This window comes from Denticeps clupeoides, chromosome 10, assembly GCF_900700375.1.
Source record: "Denticeps clupeoides chromosome 10, fDenClu1.1, whole genome shotgun sequence".
Classification (NCBI taxonomy): Eukaryota; Metazoa; Chordata; class Actinopteri; order Clupeiformes; family Denticipitidae; genus Denticeps; species Denticeps clupeoides.
Window position 1 is genome coordinate 21143816 of NC_041716.1, and position 17442 is coordinate 21161257.

The window sequence follows — 17442 nt, forward strand, 5'->3', positions numbered from 1 at the left end:
TAATTGAAGGTTAATGAAGTGAAAAATGTTTTCTGAAAATCTAGGACAACATTAACACTGCATTAATTGTTAATTAAATTGTGATGCAGTTACACACTTAGCCAAAATGTTTGTTACATTTTATTTGACCTTACTTTGCTTATACTTTATAGACATATTATACTTTATTATATACATATGTGTACACTCATAGAGTTCTGGCTTCTTAATTTTTTTTTTTTATTTCTACATTTTTCCATGTTGCAGTATTATCAACATAATCATGAAAAAACTGTTGCAGTTGGAAATAGCTGAAGACATGAATGTGTCCTGTCAAACACACTTTAAACACATGACCTGGCACTGCTCTCCTCTGAACCCAGCTGTTATGAAAGGGTGAGCGTTGGGTCCCAGGTGCCAGTCGATGGCCCCCTTGGTGGAGCCCCAGCCCAGCGTGTGAGGTTATGTAAGGAGTATTAGTCCAGTTTCCTGGTTTCCACGACTCTGCCTCAATTCACTCACAACAGATGAGGTAGTGGATCAACTAACACGCATCTACTCCCACTTCCTTGCGCAAGCACCTCAAGCTCAGAGCTGGAACTTTAACACACACAGACAGTGACAGTGCAAGAGATAAGTTACAGGACCTAAGGGGAAAAGCGCACGAGGTCAGAGGACAGTTGCTTTGTGTGCAGCACCCATTTGGAGTGACCAGGACGAACAGAGACCCATACTTCACATCACAGCCTTCTGCACACACCACACACTCCATCACACACATACAGACACACACAAACAAACAGCATGCTGCTACTGGATGAGTCTGATTCTCTTACAGGTATGTAAAACCTCTCATTTCCACTTTAATCCCTTGCCTATGTATCCCAACAACCACTGAGGCATTGTCTGCCACAGTCTTCTTCTTTTGGGCCCTTATGTAATTATGGGTTGTAAATGCTTTAAATAATATTAGTTTGTTTGTTTATTGATTTGCCTTCCTTATTGATTGCTTATTGCTTAATTAAAAAATTTGTGATGGCCATTGGACGCCTTTTTTATGTTTATGCAAAGTGGTCATTCTTGGCTGGGGAGACTCCTCTGTCCAGGGTTAGACACTTGACATGTTTCTGCTGCCTCCGTTGACACTGATGTCACATCTTTTCCCAGCCCACATCTCTGACTCTCAGCTGGTCTGTCCTGCTGAAATTGGACATCTGAAATTGTGTGTGTGCTTTAACATGGTCTTCATACTCTTCATCGTTGCAGAGGGAATTTCTATAGCAACTGTTGTGGAACTGTGCTTCTGTGTTCTCTGTCCCCTCAGTGTATGTGATGTTTCAAAGTAAATTAAATAGAGCAGATGATGTTATTAGACAGATTTGTTGTTAGAGATGTGTGATATGAAATTCTGGTTAGGTGTATTTCAGTGAGTGTTTTTTGTGTTTTTTTGCCCTGCGGAATGAGACGGCGTCATATTCCTGTGCCCTGTGCACTTCCGGGGGTGGGTGAGGTACTGATGGTTCTAAAGAAATCCCGTTGTCAGCAAGTGGTTACATAATGTGACAGAGGAATCTGTATTGAGCGGGTGTTATAGAACGCAGACCGGCCGACTGGGTCCATGACACACTGGCCTAGAAACGTGCAGCCATTCTCTACTGTGGCATCCCGGCCAGGATGGTGTCAATGTGATAATCACACACCAGTTCACACTCGCAGTACTACTCCCAGTACTCCCAGCCATAATGTTGTGCTTCGGTTTCATGTCTTGATCTCTGAATAATGACGGAGCTTTTTAGGTTTTGTGTGTTTTGATTATAACATTTTAAAAGAGTTACTCTGATCATGCTATAAACCATTTAGCAAACACCTTTTTTAAAAATAAAGCAACAGTTATATTAAATTTATGGGCAATTATTTCTTTATTTGTTTGCTTTTATTTATTTGTTTGTCAGAAATGTTTGTCAATTCAGATTTAAATTAAATTTGACTGAAAGCTTTTTTTGTTCCTGATTATTCCCAGAAGACAACTTTCTGTCTTCTTCTGTCATACACAGAGAGGAACAGTTTGCTCCTTAGCAGACAGACTAGTGGGGATCTGGATGAGCTGCTAGTTCACTTACACAGCTGAGTTTGTGGTTTTGATAGTGTGGCTTTGTGTGTGTATTTTTATGCTACTGTAATTACTGTCAATCTTTTTACGCCAAATGTATGTGTGTGTTTGTGTGCCTGTTCACACACTGACTAGACGTACCGTACCTCAGAACATGTGTGTTGTGTAACAGCTGGAGGCTCGGTTACGTAAGCGTCCTTCTGTCTTCAGCAGAGCTCCATTGTGCCTGTGTATCTAAGTGGGGGATGACTGTTTGACCCCAGGCAGAAACTGGGTCATTCCGCTGAGGTTTCAGGTCGGGGGGCATAACTCTGTCAGTTGAATGGTATCTGAGCAAAATGAACTCTGTGCTTCCATTTCCACAGAATTGAGGGATTGTAGTTTGTGTTTCCTGTGAGCACCAAGTCTTTCTCACTCTGGAATATGCTGGCTTTTATCTCCATGACCTGGAGCGCCCTGTATTTGACCGCAAACTGTCTGTTATATGTCTGTCTGTCTTTTTTAAATGTTTTAGTCCCAGATTGCAAACCCATATATTATAATCAGAAATCAGAACCTAGGAAGGAAATGATTGGTTTTGTAACAAAATGTATCAAAAGGAATGCAATAAACTTTAATGCAATATCTCTTGATGCAAGATGAAGTTGGGCAGGATTTGGGTATAAAAAAATGGACATCTGGAATTATGTGTGTGCTTCAATATGATCTTCAAACTCGTTGCAGAGGGAATTTCTATAGCAACTGTTGTGGAACTGTGCTTCTGTGTTCTCTGTTCCCTCAGTGTATAAAAAATATATATTTATAATTTTTCCTCAGAGCAGTCTAGGATGATTGCATATGCTAGAAGTTTTTTTTGTATAAAACACGTTGCAGTTTTTGCAAACATCCTGAGGCATTGGTTCTGTTTAATTTTGAGAGCCAAGCTAAAACATATCATCAAGAGCTGCTTATTAAATCTTATTGTCTTTGTTTTCTGCAGTTTATTTTATATTTTATAAGCATTTTTTGAATAGAAACCAGTCATAAGTTTTACATTGATTCTTGAAAGTATTGAAGCTTAAATGCGTGACATAGCCTTGAGTTAAGGAACGCTGAAGGCAATTTATTTCATTTCAGTGGCTTTTGAAACGCAGAAAGCTCTTTTTTTTTTTTAAACCGAGGGAAGACTGTGTTATTCTGTGTTTTATAATAGGCAGTGAATGCATCTTATGTAACACAAAGGCTTTTGTTTAGCATCATTATAGAGGTGAACTGACATTAAATGGAATTAGACTACTTTTGTCTAATAAAAAGCTGCCTTCACCCACATTTGGCATTTTTAAAGGGGAATTGTTAATCATTTTTCACAAGATTTCACATAGTTCATCTGATATTTCATCAGTGTTTTATGGATGTGTAATATAGTGTGATTTACACAGAGCAGTATGGTTTGTCTCAATATGGAAACACATATTCCCAAAAATATTTTTGATTAATTCCCCAAAATATGGTCATAACAAATTCTGCCACATTTAATTGCTTTAAATTAGTAATATATAGTATCATTTTAAAATGTGGATAAGGTGAACACTTTCAAGATTGGGGTCATTCTCTGGGTCTGGAGACTGAGATGTGGGTCACAGGCGTTTTAATCGACAGAAGTGTCTGTTCAGCATCTACTCATCCATTCAGATGTACAATGTAGAGCGCGTAGAACTCAATCTCCTCAGCACTGTAAGCACCATGACCCTGATTCCTTTTACTAAAATAATCCAATCATGCTGCAGTGTTTTAGCAATGATGAGGAGCTCTTATCCCACTGACATTCAGTGATGGTAACAGTTGGAAAATGGCACTGAAATTGTGACATCCTTGCAAATAAAGGCCCAGGGTTGCAGCAGTTTCACAGTATACAATAGTATGGCAATGGTGATGTTCTATTTAGAAAGTATTTACACCGCATTACTTTTGTCCTATTTTGTTATATTACAGCCTCATTCCAAAATGGAGTAAATGCATTTTTCCTCAGCATTCTAGCCGCCGGCGCTGCTGAGCGTGTTAGGGAGTAGACGCATTAGCATTAGTGTGGAGCTCCGCCGAGCGTGTTTTAAATAGTACCATTTTAGGCATTTTTCATAGGTGAACCGTCGGTTGTGCTTTGGTCAGAAGGGAATCTGCACACATATAATCCGGAGAAATGGCTGGTAAATCGTCCAGAGGAAAACAAACTAATCTTCAGATTCAAACTAATATGAGGCCTATGGCGCCACCTCTGACCTTGGGCTCGCCTGTTCAGGGCCGCGCAGAAGATGCTGGAACGGACGCAGTCGCATTAGCGATTTACGTTGAGTCTTTAAATCTGAACTTCTGTCCGCGCTGCGAGTGGATTTGCTCGATGCCTTAAAAACCGAGGTCCGGGGCAGAGTGAGCTGGCTTCTATTAAATCGGACATAAGAGCAGTCCGGTCCAAGCTGAAGGAATACAGGGAGACTGTTACTGTCTGAACTCAACGTTAAAGTGAACAACATGGAAGAAAGCCTCTGGACATGCACACATCTGCAGAAAGAAGTAGGTCGCCTTACAACACTGACTGAAATCGCGGAGGAACAAAGTCAGAATAATAGGAGTTCCTGAGGCTCAGATCTGCTCCACAACTTTCGTCTCGGCACTACTTCAGCAAGCTTTTGAGTTGAAAGAAGCGCCACTACTGGACAGGGCGCACCCATCTTTTCTTCCAGGGCCCAGGCTCATCATTCATACTCATTGTGGCCCGCTTTCACTACTACCAGGACTGTGCAAATATCCTGCGTCTTGCCAGAGAGAAGCATCGTATCCAGATAAACAACATCTCGGTCTTCCCAGACTTCACGGCTAAAGTAGCTAAGGCTCAGGCTGCATTTAAGGACATCAGACAGATCTGCGGGATGGAGGAAGTGAAGTTCGGCATCCTTTATCCTTCTCGACTCAGAACCACTCATCTGAATACAGAGAAAACTTTCTCCTCTCCAGAGGAGGCCCAAGCCTTCATCTCTCGACACTTTGAGGGACATCCAGGTGGTGAATGACTTTTCTTTTTGTCTGTTTTGAATAAGAAAGTCAGTTGATCCTGTACATATAGGAAGTACATTATTCTCTATTTAGGTATTTTCTGTAAAACTGGTCTGATTCATGACTGACAAAATTCTGGTTAAAATATCACACCCAGACTGGGTGCATGTTCAATTTGAGCTGATTTATTGGTGTGCTCAGTTATTACTGTTTACTCACTGTTTATTGTTATTGATGATGTTACCATAATTGCCATAATTTTTTTTGTTTGTTTTGCTGTTACTGCTCAGCGGTGCTTATTAGAGCATGGTAGTTCACCCTGAGAACTGTTGTGCTATGTGTATCGCTCGTGTTGATGCGGTCCCCCGCTTTATGGGGGGCCAGCATAGGTTTTGGGGTTTTAAACTTTGCTTTTCAGAATTCATTTTTTTTTTTTTTTATCATTATTGTTTTATTTATTTACTTTCTCTTTCTCCCTCCCCCTTCTCCTTCTCAGTGTGTGGGATTGCTTAGGCTATCCACGATATGGCTGGTCTTAACGGGTCAGGGCTGGGCTCACTACGTTTTGTAAAATGGAATATTAAAGGGTTGCACAACCCTATAAAACGTTGCAGGGTTTTTCCCATCTGAAAGCCCTGGCCCCTGAGATTATATTTCTACAGGAGACTCATCTTCGAGTTAATGAACACTCAAAATTAAAGAGAGGCTGGGTAGATCACATCTTCCACTCTGAATATGGGGACAGATCAAGAGCGCAGCGATATTGATAAGAAAGGGGGTCCCGTTTGTAAATGAGTATGTAATATCAGATACCAAAGGCAGGTTTGTCATAGTTATAGGGAAGCTGTGTGGATTTAATGTAGTTTTAGCAAATGTCTATGGCCCCAACTGGGACGACCCACAGTTCTTTTGCACCTTTTTTGCTAAGCTAAACACATATCACTTAATTCTGGAGGGTGACTTCAACCTGGTTCTGCAGCCAAATCTAGACAGATCAAATCCCACACTGTCCAAGATTGTGTCCAGGTCTGCATCAGCTGTTTTGTCATTTATGGAATCCTACAAATTGTTTGACCCCTGGAGGTATACTAACCCCATCTCCCAGCAATATTCATTTTTCTCACTCATCATTCATACTCAAGAATAGACTTTTTATGATTAATATTAGGTTTCTCTCTTGCATTACAAATAGTCAATATCATCCTATTGTGATCTCGTATCACTCCCCTGTGCAACTCGATATGTGCTTTCCTAGCAACATCGCAACTCGCCGAATGTGGCGCCTCGATCCATTACTGCTTTCTCATAAACCATTTCGAGACCATATTTCAGAGCAAATTGACTTCTTTCTTGATGTCAATCTCACGCCTGGTATGTCCTTCATCACTATTTGGGAGGCTCTTAAAGCATTTCTTAGGGGACAAATAATTTCATATACAACCCATGTGAGGAAAATGCATAATCGAGAGCTAGTGGACCTGTCCAAAATAATTCTGAAAATAGACAAAAAATGTGCTGGTTCCTCTAATCCAGAGTTGTACAAGGATAGGCTGAAAGAGACTGAAAGGCTGCTTTTGAAGACTAGATGCACATACTATGAACACAGTGATAAAGTCGACAGGTTACCTGTGAAGACCGGTCACGTTTAGACCTTGGAATATCTTGCGAAGATATAGCACAAGCTATAAATTCTATGCAAAATGGTAAATCTCCCGGTCCAGATGGATTCCCAACTGAGTTTTATAAAGTTTTTTCAGCCAAGCTGACCCCTCTTTTAAGTAAACTTTTTGAGGAAATTCTCTCCCAAAAGAAACTGCCCTGTACAATGACCCAGGCAGTCATAGTGGTTTTACTAAAAAAAGATAAGGACCCATGTAAATGTGGTTCATACCGGCCATTAAGTCTCCTTCCATGTGATTTATAAAATTCTTTCAAAGGTCCTGTCCTGCTGCCTGGATTCAGTGATACCTAAAATAATTGACTTGGACCAAACAGGGTTTATACCAGGCAGGCAATCATTCTTTAATATGTGCCGTTTGTTCAATATATTATACTCTACACACTCTACTCTCCATCCTGAAATCGTTATCTCTTTAGATGCCGAAAACGGCGTTTGATTGGGTTGAGTGGGAATATTTATTTGAGGTCTTGGAAAGATTTTTTTTTTTTTTTTTTGGCAGCACAATGGCTTGATCTTTATCAAAGACCTCTTCACTGAAGGAACACTTATGACATTCGAAACATTGCAAAAAAGTTACAATTGTCCCAAATCTCATTTCTATAGATTCCTACAGATTATATGTTTTGTGAGCAAACACTTTAGATCTTTACATTCACCAGCTAAAAATGCTGCAGATGAAATTCTTACTCTGAACCCCTTTATGAGAGGCAATATATAAAATTTGTATACTCTGATCCAGAACATTTATTCACCCTCATGGGCGAAAACTAAAGTGGCATGGGAACAGGGTCTTTACATTGTAGTTACGGATGACAGCTGGCAACATTGTCTAATACAGACCAAGGAGGTATGAATAGCTTCTAGGCAATGTTTGATCCAGTTTAAAGTACTACATCATCTACACTACTCATTAGATAAGCTAGCAAAAGTGTTTCCTAATACCAGCTCGGAGTTCCTACGATGTCACCAAGGGCCAGCTACTTTAGGAACTGCCAGTCATTGTACAATTTCTGGGAAAATATTTGCATAGTCTTGTCATCTTTATGTAATAGAATGATTAAACCTACACCATACATTTCTATTTTTGGGGTCCCCCCTCTTCTTACGATTCTTACGATATCTCAAGCCAAGGTGGTAGCTTTCGCCTCATTAATGGCCAGAAGACTTGTTCTTCTGTTGTGGAAATCAGACAAGCCCCCCTCTTTCAGTGGTTGGATTAAGGAAACGCTCTCCCTGTTGGAGTTGGAAAAACTGCGATGCAATCAAGCTAATCGTCAGGAAAATTTCAAGGAGATATGGTCACCATTTATTGACTATGTTCATCATCAAGTTTTAGTCCACCATAGACATGTCATTTCTTAATGCATATACAAAGTAAAATACTACAACACTGAGAGGAGACAGCTTCCCTTTCCTTTATTTTTTGTAATTATTTTGTTTTTTCCATTTTTCCATTTTTTTTTTTTTTTGCATTTCTTATTTATTTATTTCTCTTTTTGCTGTTTGACTGGTGGGACTAAGGGTGGTGGGTGGATATTGGTCAACAGCTGTTATTTGTTGTTGAAAAATTGAAAATCACGCATATAAAGCATAAAAATTAGTGGTGGGCCGTTATCGGCGTTAACGTGCTGCGTTAACGTGAGACTCTTATCGGGCGATAAACAAAATATCGGCGTTAATCTATTCACAAAGTTGGGTTGGGAGCTGGGTCCATACTACGCAAGCTATTGTGCCGGAGTTAAATGGTTACACTAGATTTATAAGTATATTTCTTCTTTTTTGTGTCTTTTATTTTCTTATTTTCTAAAGACTTTTATTTTGTTTCTGAGACCCGGTTTAGTTCTCTTGGACACATGGTGTGAGTTGTGAGAGGTGCGTGGGGTTTGTGTGGAAAAAGTTATTTCTTTCATTTTAATTTATGTACATATTAGGAATATTTTGCATGTGTGTTACTTTGTGAATATTTTGTATATTGTAGAGAGAGGTGCAGAAAGACGCAATGTGTGACGCGATGTTCTGACGCGACCTTGCTTTTTGTACAGGAATGCAGTATTGTAAATTGTGAATGCTTTATGTTAATGTTCAGTTCTCTTGGACACATGGTGTGAGTTGTGTGAGAGAGAGGTGCAGAAAGACGCGATGTGTGATGCGATGTTCTGATGCGACCTTGCTTTTTGTACAGAATACACTTTGCACAGAAAATCTCTTGGGTGTCAGCTCATCATTTGTGGTTCAAGAAACGAAATCAAAAAGTTACACAAGGCAGAAGAAGAATCGCTACACTATGATGACTTTCACCTTGATATTTTAGCGCGGATGTATACCTAGCTGAATTGCACTGTAGGGGGCAAGAACGAGTCTTCAAACTGTGAAATTACCACATCAAATGTGACGTGGTAACATGGATGCAGCTATTTAACTGAGTAAACAGTTGGTAAACACAAGTACATCTTATTGAACATAATTTATTTTTATTACCAATTATGATAATTGAACAGCTTTCTCAAGCAGTTTGTGATGCATTTTGGAAACAGGAGATGAGCCCCTGGTCTAATGCGCCACCTGGCTTGAGAAACCCGTTCCCAAAGACTTACTTTTAGTCATTATTTGGGTAGCACACATATTCTGAATGCAGAATTCAAATGAGCCATTTTAATCTAGATTAATCTAGATCAATGTAGATTAATCTAAAATATAGATGAATCTAAAATATAGATTAATCTAGATTACTTCCAAGATTACAGTGAGATTAATCTAGTTTAAGAAAATTAATCTATGCCCACCTCTGATATATATGCTTTATGCTTTATTTGTGATTTTCAATTTTTCAACAACAACAAATAAAAGCTGTTGACCAATATCCACCCACCACCCTTTATATATATATATATATATATATATATATATATATATATATATTATGGCAAGCCAAACAGGAAATAAATAATATATATGACAGGGAACTGAATATATGGAATGACAGTCTGAATATATGGAATGAAAGTCTGAATATAGGGAATGATATCTGACGTCACCAAGCTGTTGGCGCCATTTTGATAATGTTAGTTCGCTAAACAGGTGAATTGTTCCTCACCACAAGTGATTTCCGCACCAAACCCAGTGGCAGCAGTTTTAAGCAGCGACGACATAATAAACACTCTGGCTAATGCTTGCAGTAACACTGCTAATAATTCTACCTGCATTTAGCATGCAGATTTATTCAATGTTTCACCGTGGAAGACCTAATGCAGCAACAGTAGCTGCTTATTCGTCAAGCATCCGCACTGACCGAAACCGGCCTTCCACATCAGGCGAGCTTCCCACCGCCATTCCTACCTACAACCTCCGTCCATCAATACGGAAATGGAGGTAAGTAAACAGGGAGGAATTACAGGGCAAACTAACTTCAGCATTTTAAATCTGATATACCAGCGCTGCCCGATCCCAGCGCGCCATGCAACATTTAGATTCAGGCTGCACACACAAATTTTATTCTATTCTATTTTATACATGTAATCTGCACTTTTTAAAGTTAGCAGAACCTTTGTGTCTTAAATTAAACATGCTAAACCGTGCTGTAATTTGTATAAAATCGTCCCTGTGGCGGATTCTGCTCTATAGTGAGTTGAGTTTATGATGAACCCGCTGTAGCTGGTGAAATTCCGCTGGTACATATTTTACACGGTCGGGCATTAAAACTAGTGCTGCACGATTAATCTAATCGCAATCGTAATCGCGATGTCAGTCTGTGCGACATGAAAGCAAAAAGCTGCGATTTAAATGTGACGTGTTTAGTCACATGACATTTGATTCGGTTCAATGGAGACCTCAGATTCGTGACTCGCATAGACATATGGGTACACGTACGTCAACGTCGCCGCCATATTGCAATAGACGCTGCTGTGGAGTGACACATATACAACTCTCCTTCTTGACTCGCATCAGCAACCTTTCCCGCTCATGTAGATTCCTTCTCTACAATATCAGACAAATCCGCCCTTATCTGTCAACCCAGGCCACCCAACTACTGGTTCAGTCCTTAGTAATCTCACGACTGGACTACTGTAACTCCCTTCTAGCTGGTCTACCACTATGTACCATCCGACCTCTACAACTAATACAAAATGCAGCAGCATGACTAATCTTCAACCATCCCAAATTCTCCCACACCACCCCTCTGCTATGTTCCCTCCACTGGCTCCCAGTAGCTGCACACATCAGGTTCAAAATACTGATGCTGGCCTACAAAGCCAAACATGGAGTAGCACCATCCTACCTCACAGTCCTTATTACACCTTGCACTGCACCTCGTTTACTCAGAGCCTCCAGTACTGCTCGCCTGGTCCTCCATCTCTGAAGGTAAAAGGAAAACATTCATCTAGACTCTTCTCAGTCTTGGCCCCTCGGTGGTGGAATGAACTTCCCCTCGAGGTCAGAACAGCTCAGTCACTGAGCACCTTCAAACGACAGCTCAAGACCTTCCTCTTTAAAGAATATTTAGATTAAATTGTAATTTTCTTGTTCTTTAACTTTGTGTACAGAATCATTATCACATTATGATGTTCCCACCACCAAACTTCACTGTTGGTTTGGTGTTTTGGGGGGGATATGCAGAGCCTTTTGACCTCCAAATATTGTGTGTATTATGGCATCGATTTTCGATTTTGGTCTTATCTGACCAGACTACATTCCCCAAGTATTTAACAGGTGTGTCTAAATGTTGTTCAGAAAATTCAACGTGCCTTTTCTTCAGCAATGGAGTCTTGTGTGGTGAGCTTGCATACAGGCCATAGTGGTTAAGTGCATTACTTATTGTACCTGCTAATTCCAGGTCTTTCTGAAGCTCTCCGCAAATTGTTCTTGGCTCTTGGACAATCTTCTGATAGATCTTTCTACTCCTCTGTCTGAAATCTTGCAGTGAGCTCAATGACCTCAACAGATCCTGCTCACTGGAAATAGTTGTAAGTCGCTCTGGATAAGGGCGTCTGCCAAATTCCGTAAATGTAAATAGCCTTTAGTAGTTAAGTAATTCTTCTGTAACCAATGCCATTTGTCAATCTGAGGGAAGTTGGCTTGTGCCCACAAATGTATCTTCCAGGTTTGTTTCACCTAACTCCTGCCTTGAATAGTCTTGTTAAGTGAAACAAAGGCGGGGGGGGGGGGGGGGGGGGGGGGGGGGGGGTGTGACAGACATACCCTGGCAGCTCCTCCTGTCCCCATTAAGCAGGTCGTTAAATGTGGCCAACCTGGTGGATGTGTGAATTGGGCCTGATTTTCCAGGGGATGGATGAAAGGGCAGCAAAATAAGTTGGAGATAAATTGTGTCTGAGGCCTCCACTTCTGTTGAGTGAGGGTTTGTTGTTTTGCACATGCCAAAAATCCTTTTCATTCTTACAGACACACCAGCAATGTATGGAATGACCAGGTTCTTCTGTTGGCCCTGGGATTCAGGTTGTTCTGTGGTCCTTTTCTTGAAGGATCCTGCCTTGTCCAGCTTTCTATCAGTCCCAACAAAAAAAGCACAGTCCAGGAAGGCCAGCCAGTTATTATTGGAGTCCTCCCTGGCGAATTGTATGTTTGTGTCCACAGAGTTAATGTGATCTGTGAAGGCCTGTACTTCCTGGCTCTTGATCTTCACCCAGGAGTCATCCACATACCTGAATCAGTGGGTTGGTGTTGTCCCTGGGAAGGAGTTGAGTACCCTCTTCTCCAGTAATTCCATGTACAGGTTGGCAACAATAGATGACACTGGCGAGCCCATGGCACAGCCACATCTCTATCTGTAGAAGTCACCCTTGAATGTGAAATAAGTGGTGCTCAAGCACAAGTCCAGGAGCAGGCAGATCTGGTCTGGGTTGAGGTTGCTTCTTGCGGTGAGGGTGCTGTCTTCTTCCAGTCTCCTTCTTACAGCTGTTAAGTCTGCAGTGTTGGGGATGCTGGTGAACAGTGATGTGACATCAAAGGATACATTGGTTTCATCTTTCCAGTTTCATCGCCCTGACCTTGGAGGCAAACTCTTCTGAATTGTGGATGTGATGGTCTGTGTGTCTAAACAAAGGTGCCAGAATTGTGCCCGGGTGTCTAGCAATGTTATCCGTGACTGTATTAATGCTGCTGATGATGGGTCTGAGTGGGGCTCCTTCCTTGTGTATATTGGGGAGTCCATAAAGGCCTAGGGGTCTCCCCAGGATAAAGGCGGTAATATGTTACCATGTCGTTGGCGTTTTCCATTTCCAGGTGTTTCTGGCAGTCTATCACCTTCTTTCTGTAGATGTTGGTGGGATCCCTTTTAAGTTTTTCACAGGTTTGTTTGTTCTCCAAAAGCGAGATTACTTTTTCTTTGTAATTGCAGAGTTCAGGATCACAGTGCATCTTTCTTTGTCTGCAGGCAGTATGGTGATGGTCTCATCTCTGCTAAGAGATGACAGGGCTTAGAAAGAAGTACTGGCTAAGACAGGAACTACACTGCCATCTCCACGCCATTCGCTGTGTCTATAACTGTTGTACGTTGCATAATTACCAAAAACAAATTCTGTAAGAAACACTGCGCTATATCAATATCAGTGATGTCAGCAAGGAGTCCTGGACATCTGGCAAGATGATTGTTGTTCTTCTGGAGACAATGTTTCTTGAAACATTATTGTGAGGGCTCTTTATTGTGGCTCTTTATTCCAGTCTTACAGGTATTGGGTTATCATACAGTCCCTGGATTCAGTCATTCAGTATTAATAGCATCACAGCCTTTTTACAGATTATTTAGCTGGATATGGCCATGTCTCCACTTGGCACTTGTCTAGGTACTAGAGGTGTGAAACTTCACTGGTCTCACGATTCGATTCAATTACGATTGTCAGTGCCTCGATATCGATGCATCGCAATGCAACCATGAAATACAACCTTCGCCTGCCCCCGACTTCGAGAATTGCCTGACCCTCTTGAAACCACGAAAGAACCCTGACTGTAACTTCCTGGCCACGACCTCTGCCTGCCCCTGACCTTGAGCCTGCCTGATCCTTCGGTTAAGACGTGAATCCATGCTCCCCTACCTTCCTGCCGACCAATACGTCCTCCCGTCCAGTCCACGCTCCCGGACCAACCTGAAACCCGCTGTCTTCCGGTTCTCCTCTGCCCTGGTACTTCTCACAGATCTCGAACTCACTCCCCGCTGTGCAGCAGCGTGTCCACTGCTTCCTCCCCTTCCTCATTCCCCGCCAGACAGGGACAGTCCCCCCCCTGGAACAACAGGGTTAAGTGTCTTGCTCAGGGACACAATGGTAGTAAGTGGGATTTGAACCTGGGTCTTCTGGTTCATAGGCGAGTGTGTTACCCGCTAGGCTACTACCACCAATTCGAACTAACGCTCCAAACCAGAGTCAGTGAATCAGACAGTTAATTCCTCCACAGCCGAAAACATGCAGGTGAATATGAATCGCCCAGAGCAGTTTAGTGAGTCCCTCAGAGGGAGATAATTTAAACAGTATTCTTTACAGAATTCCAGTTTTTTTTTTTAATTCAACTGAATTAAACTAAACATCCCATTTCACACGACTATTATTTATGACTTTTGAGACTGTGTGTACAGTTAAAGCACGGCGCGGTCAGCGCGAAAAATCTGCGACATATAGGAAATCTTTCATAAATGTCGTGTCGTAGATCTCTGGACACTCAGAGGAGGGTCCGGTTTCTCCTCTGCTCCCGCTTCGTGTGTGTGTGTTTCGAAGTGGCAGAAAGAAAATGCGGCCGCTGAGGTTCTGTTTGTCGCGCGAAAATCTGTCACGGCTGCTGGGTGCCGCGCAGCGTTAACATTCCCACCCGGAGCGGCTCCGTGCTCTATAGATCAGGCCACCACAGTCACTACTGGCACTACTTTTTTAACGAGAACCTTTATGCCGCCGCCAGAAAATCCCCACGCAACTTCATTATGATGGGATATGTTCTGCACTGCATCGATGCAATGTGTGCACTGCTTGCATCGATTATACGATTAATTTCAACACCCCTACTAGGTACCTGTATATCTTTGATTTGACTAACAGACATTTGTCACCAACAACAACAACAACAACATTTATTTCTTATATAGCCCAAAATCACATACAGTATGTCTTAATGGGCTTTGACAGGCCCTACAGTTGACACTCCCCACACTTGACCCTTCTGCACACAAGGAAAAACTCCACACAAAAAAACTCTAGGAGAGAGAAAAAAAAAAGGAAGAAACCTTGGGAAGGAGTGATACAGAGAGGGACCCTCTTCCAGGGTAGAGTGAGCCTGCAAATGTTGTTGGTGGTGATGATATAATAATAAGTCCTACAGTTGTAGGGTTGGAGGAGTCCAGGATGTAGTCAGTGTCATGCTCTAGATTACTTGTCCACAATGATGTTACTAGTCCATTTGAAGATCCCTGAAGCTGTAGTTGTTACGGTGGCCCTCTGGTTTGTTTCATGGTATGTCCTCGTTTAGCAGTTGTCAGGAACCAGGATTTATTTGCTGGTCTCTTCACTGGGGTCTGCCAGTAGTCTGGGTGCTTGATTCCGTGTCTCGGAGAAAAACAAACAGAAGCAGCGGTAGACGGTTGCACTGTACGACCTATACTGAAATATGTGGTTATAGTGGTATATTGGTGCTACAGTGGCCCGGTACCCTAACTAGGAAAGCCTAACTAGGGTGAATTTAACTCTGTCTGTGTCTAACAGGGGGACTCTGTGATAAACTGGACTTTATAATTGACACTGCGTCAAAATGAAGTGAAATGAGGGTCTAGGATTTTAACAAAAAGCCAGAGAAAACAGATTTTGAGATTGGATTTAAACATTGAGACTGTGTCTGAGTCCCGGACACTGACAGGCAAGCCGTTCCACAACTGCGGAGCTCTATAGGAGAAGGATCTGCTCCCAGCTGTGACCTTCTGTACTTTTGGTACCAGTAGTGACCCCGCACCCATTGATCGAAGGGGGCGTGGCGGTTTGTAAAGAACCAAAAGTTCACTCAGGTATTGCAGGGCGAGACCATTTAGAGCTTTATAGGTCAAAAGTAGGATTTTGTAGTCAATCCTAAATTTGATGGGTAACCAGTGCAGTGATTGTAAGACTGGGGTGATGTGATCAAATTTCCTAGTTCTAGTTAGAACTCTGGCTGCAGCATTCTGTACTAGCTGGAGTTTACTCATGCACCTACTAGAGCATCCAGACAGTAATGCATTGCAGTAATCTAACCTTGATTTAATAAATGCATGGACCAACTTTTCTGCATCATGCATTGAAATTATATTTCTTATTTTCGCAATATTTCTAAGGTGAAAGAATGCTATCCTAGTGACAAGTAACACCACAGTGGTTAGATAATAATATGATGTGCTACATCAAGAAGGGAAATCCCTAGATTTGGATGTTTTTACTTTGCGTTCAGTGCATTCAGTTTTTCTTGTAAATTCCCCAGATATATATCTATTTATGTTTGTATCCTGAATTGGACCTTGTGTGTGCTGAGTTTGCATGTTTCCTCCAGGTTCTCTGCTTTCATCCTGTCATCCAAAGGCATGCACACTAGGTGAATTGGCGAAGTAGTGAGCAGGAATAAAACCCCAAAGAAACCCATGCTTCTCTGGTTATCCTGGGGTACAGAGAGATTACTGTAGTCAAGTTATGTATAATGAGGTACTATTGAGGTAGTATATTTTGAGCTCTATAAGCAAATTCTCTATTTCCAGCAGTAGGTTATGAGGGACTACTAGGTTACTAAGATATACTGGACCTTGACCATGAGAAGAAGAATCTTAATTAAAAGCCAGTGCAGAAAAGTGAGTGTGTGAGTAGACAGTGTGTGGGTGTACCCTGTGGTGGGCTGGCCCCTGTGTCCTAGGATGGGTTGCAGAACCTGAGGTGAACCTAGCGGGTAAGGAAGCAGACTCACAATTGTTGTGGTTTTAAACCATGAAACACCAAGGTGCCACTGAGGTCCCCTTGATGAAGGTATCGTCCCCACACACTGCTCCCCAGGTGCCTTTCATGGCTGCCCACTACTCACTAAGGTGATAAATTAAATGCAGAGGACACATTTCATTGTGTGCACTGGGTGCTGTGGTGTCAGATGTGACAATTAATCACATTCACTTCACTTTCTCATTTTAACTAAGACGTTATGGAAACTTTGTGAATGAGTAAGTGAGAGGTTGAGGTCCACAGAATATACACACACTGGATTTTGCTAATCTACTTAAATGTGCAAAGTTTTGATTGATTTACTCATTACTCAGTGTCTTTAGGGCATCCTGTGCATGTGTGTTCCTCACACTATTTTAACCTAACTGAATGAATACGATGAAGGACAATGTTCTATTTTGAATGTTCTCTTTATCTTTTTGTTTCTTCTGTATGTGTATGTTTTCGTGTCAATGCTGTTCTCATGACTGATTCTGTGTGTGGACTATTGCTCTTTCTCTCACTTTCTTTCTCCTACAATCACAGACACGCATGAACTCGCCCTCCCTTGCCTGTATCTAAGTCATGAGCAGGTTGTGACGTTCGCGCTGCAGTAAAGTGCTGTTATGTAAACAGTGAGCGCTCCAACATTACATAACCCTGTGGCTTCCAAATGTACCCCAACCATCCAACACCCCCTCTCTGTCCCTTCTCTGACTGTTTAA

General features: G+C 41.7%; 1 protein-coding gene across 2 annotated transcripts in view; it reads left to right on the forward strand.

Moving 5' to 3' along the window:
• The first annotated feature begins 460 nt into the window (after nucleotides 1-460).
• LOC114798094 (helicase ARIP4-like) overlaps nucleotides 461-17442 on the forward strand; it is a 36556-nt gene continuing 19574 nt past the window's right edge. For both annotated transcript variants that reach the window (XM_028993494.1, XM_028993495.1), the window contains exon 1: nucleotides 461-817. In XM_028993494.1, coding sequence (XP_028849327.1) covers nucleotides 784-817 — 34 coding nt within the window. In that variant the 5' untranslated portion in view covers nucleotides 461-783. The remainder of the gene's footprint in view (nucleotides 818-17442) is intronic.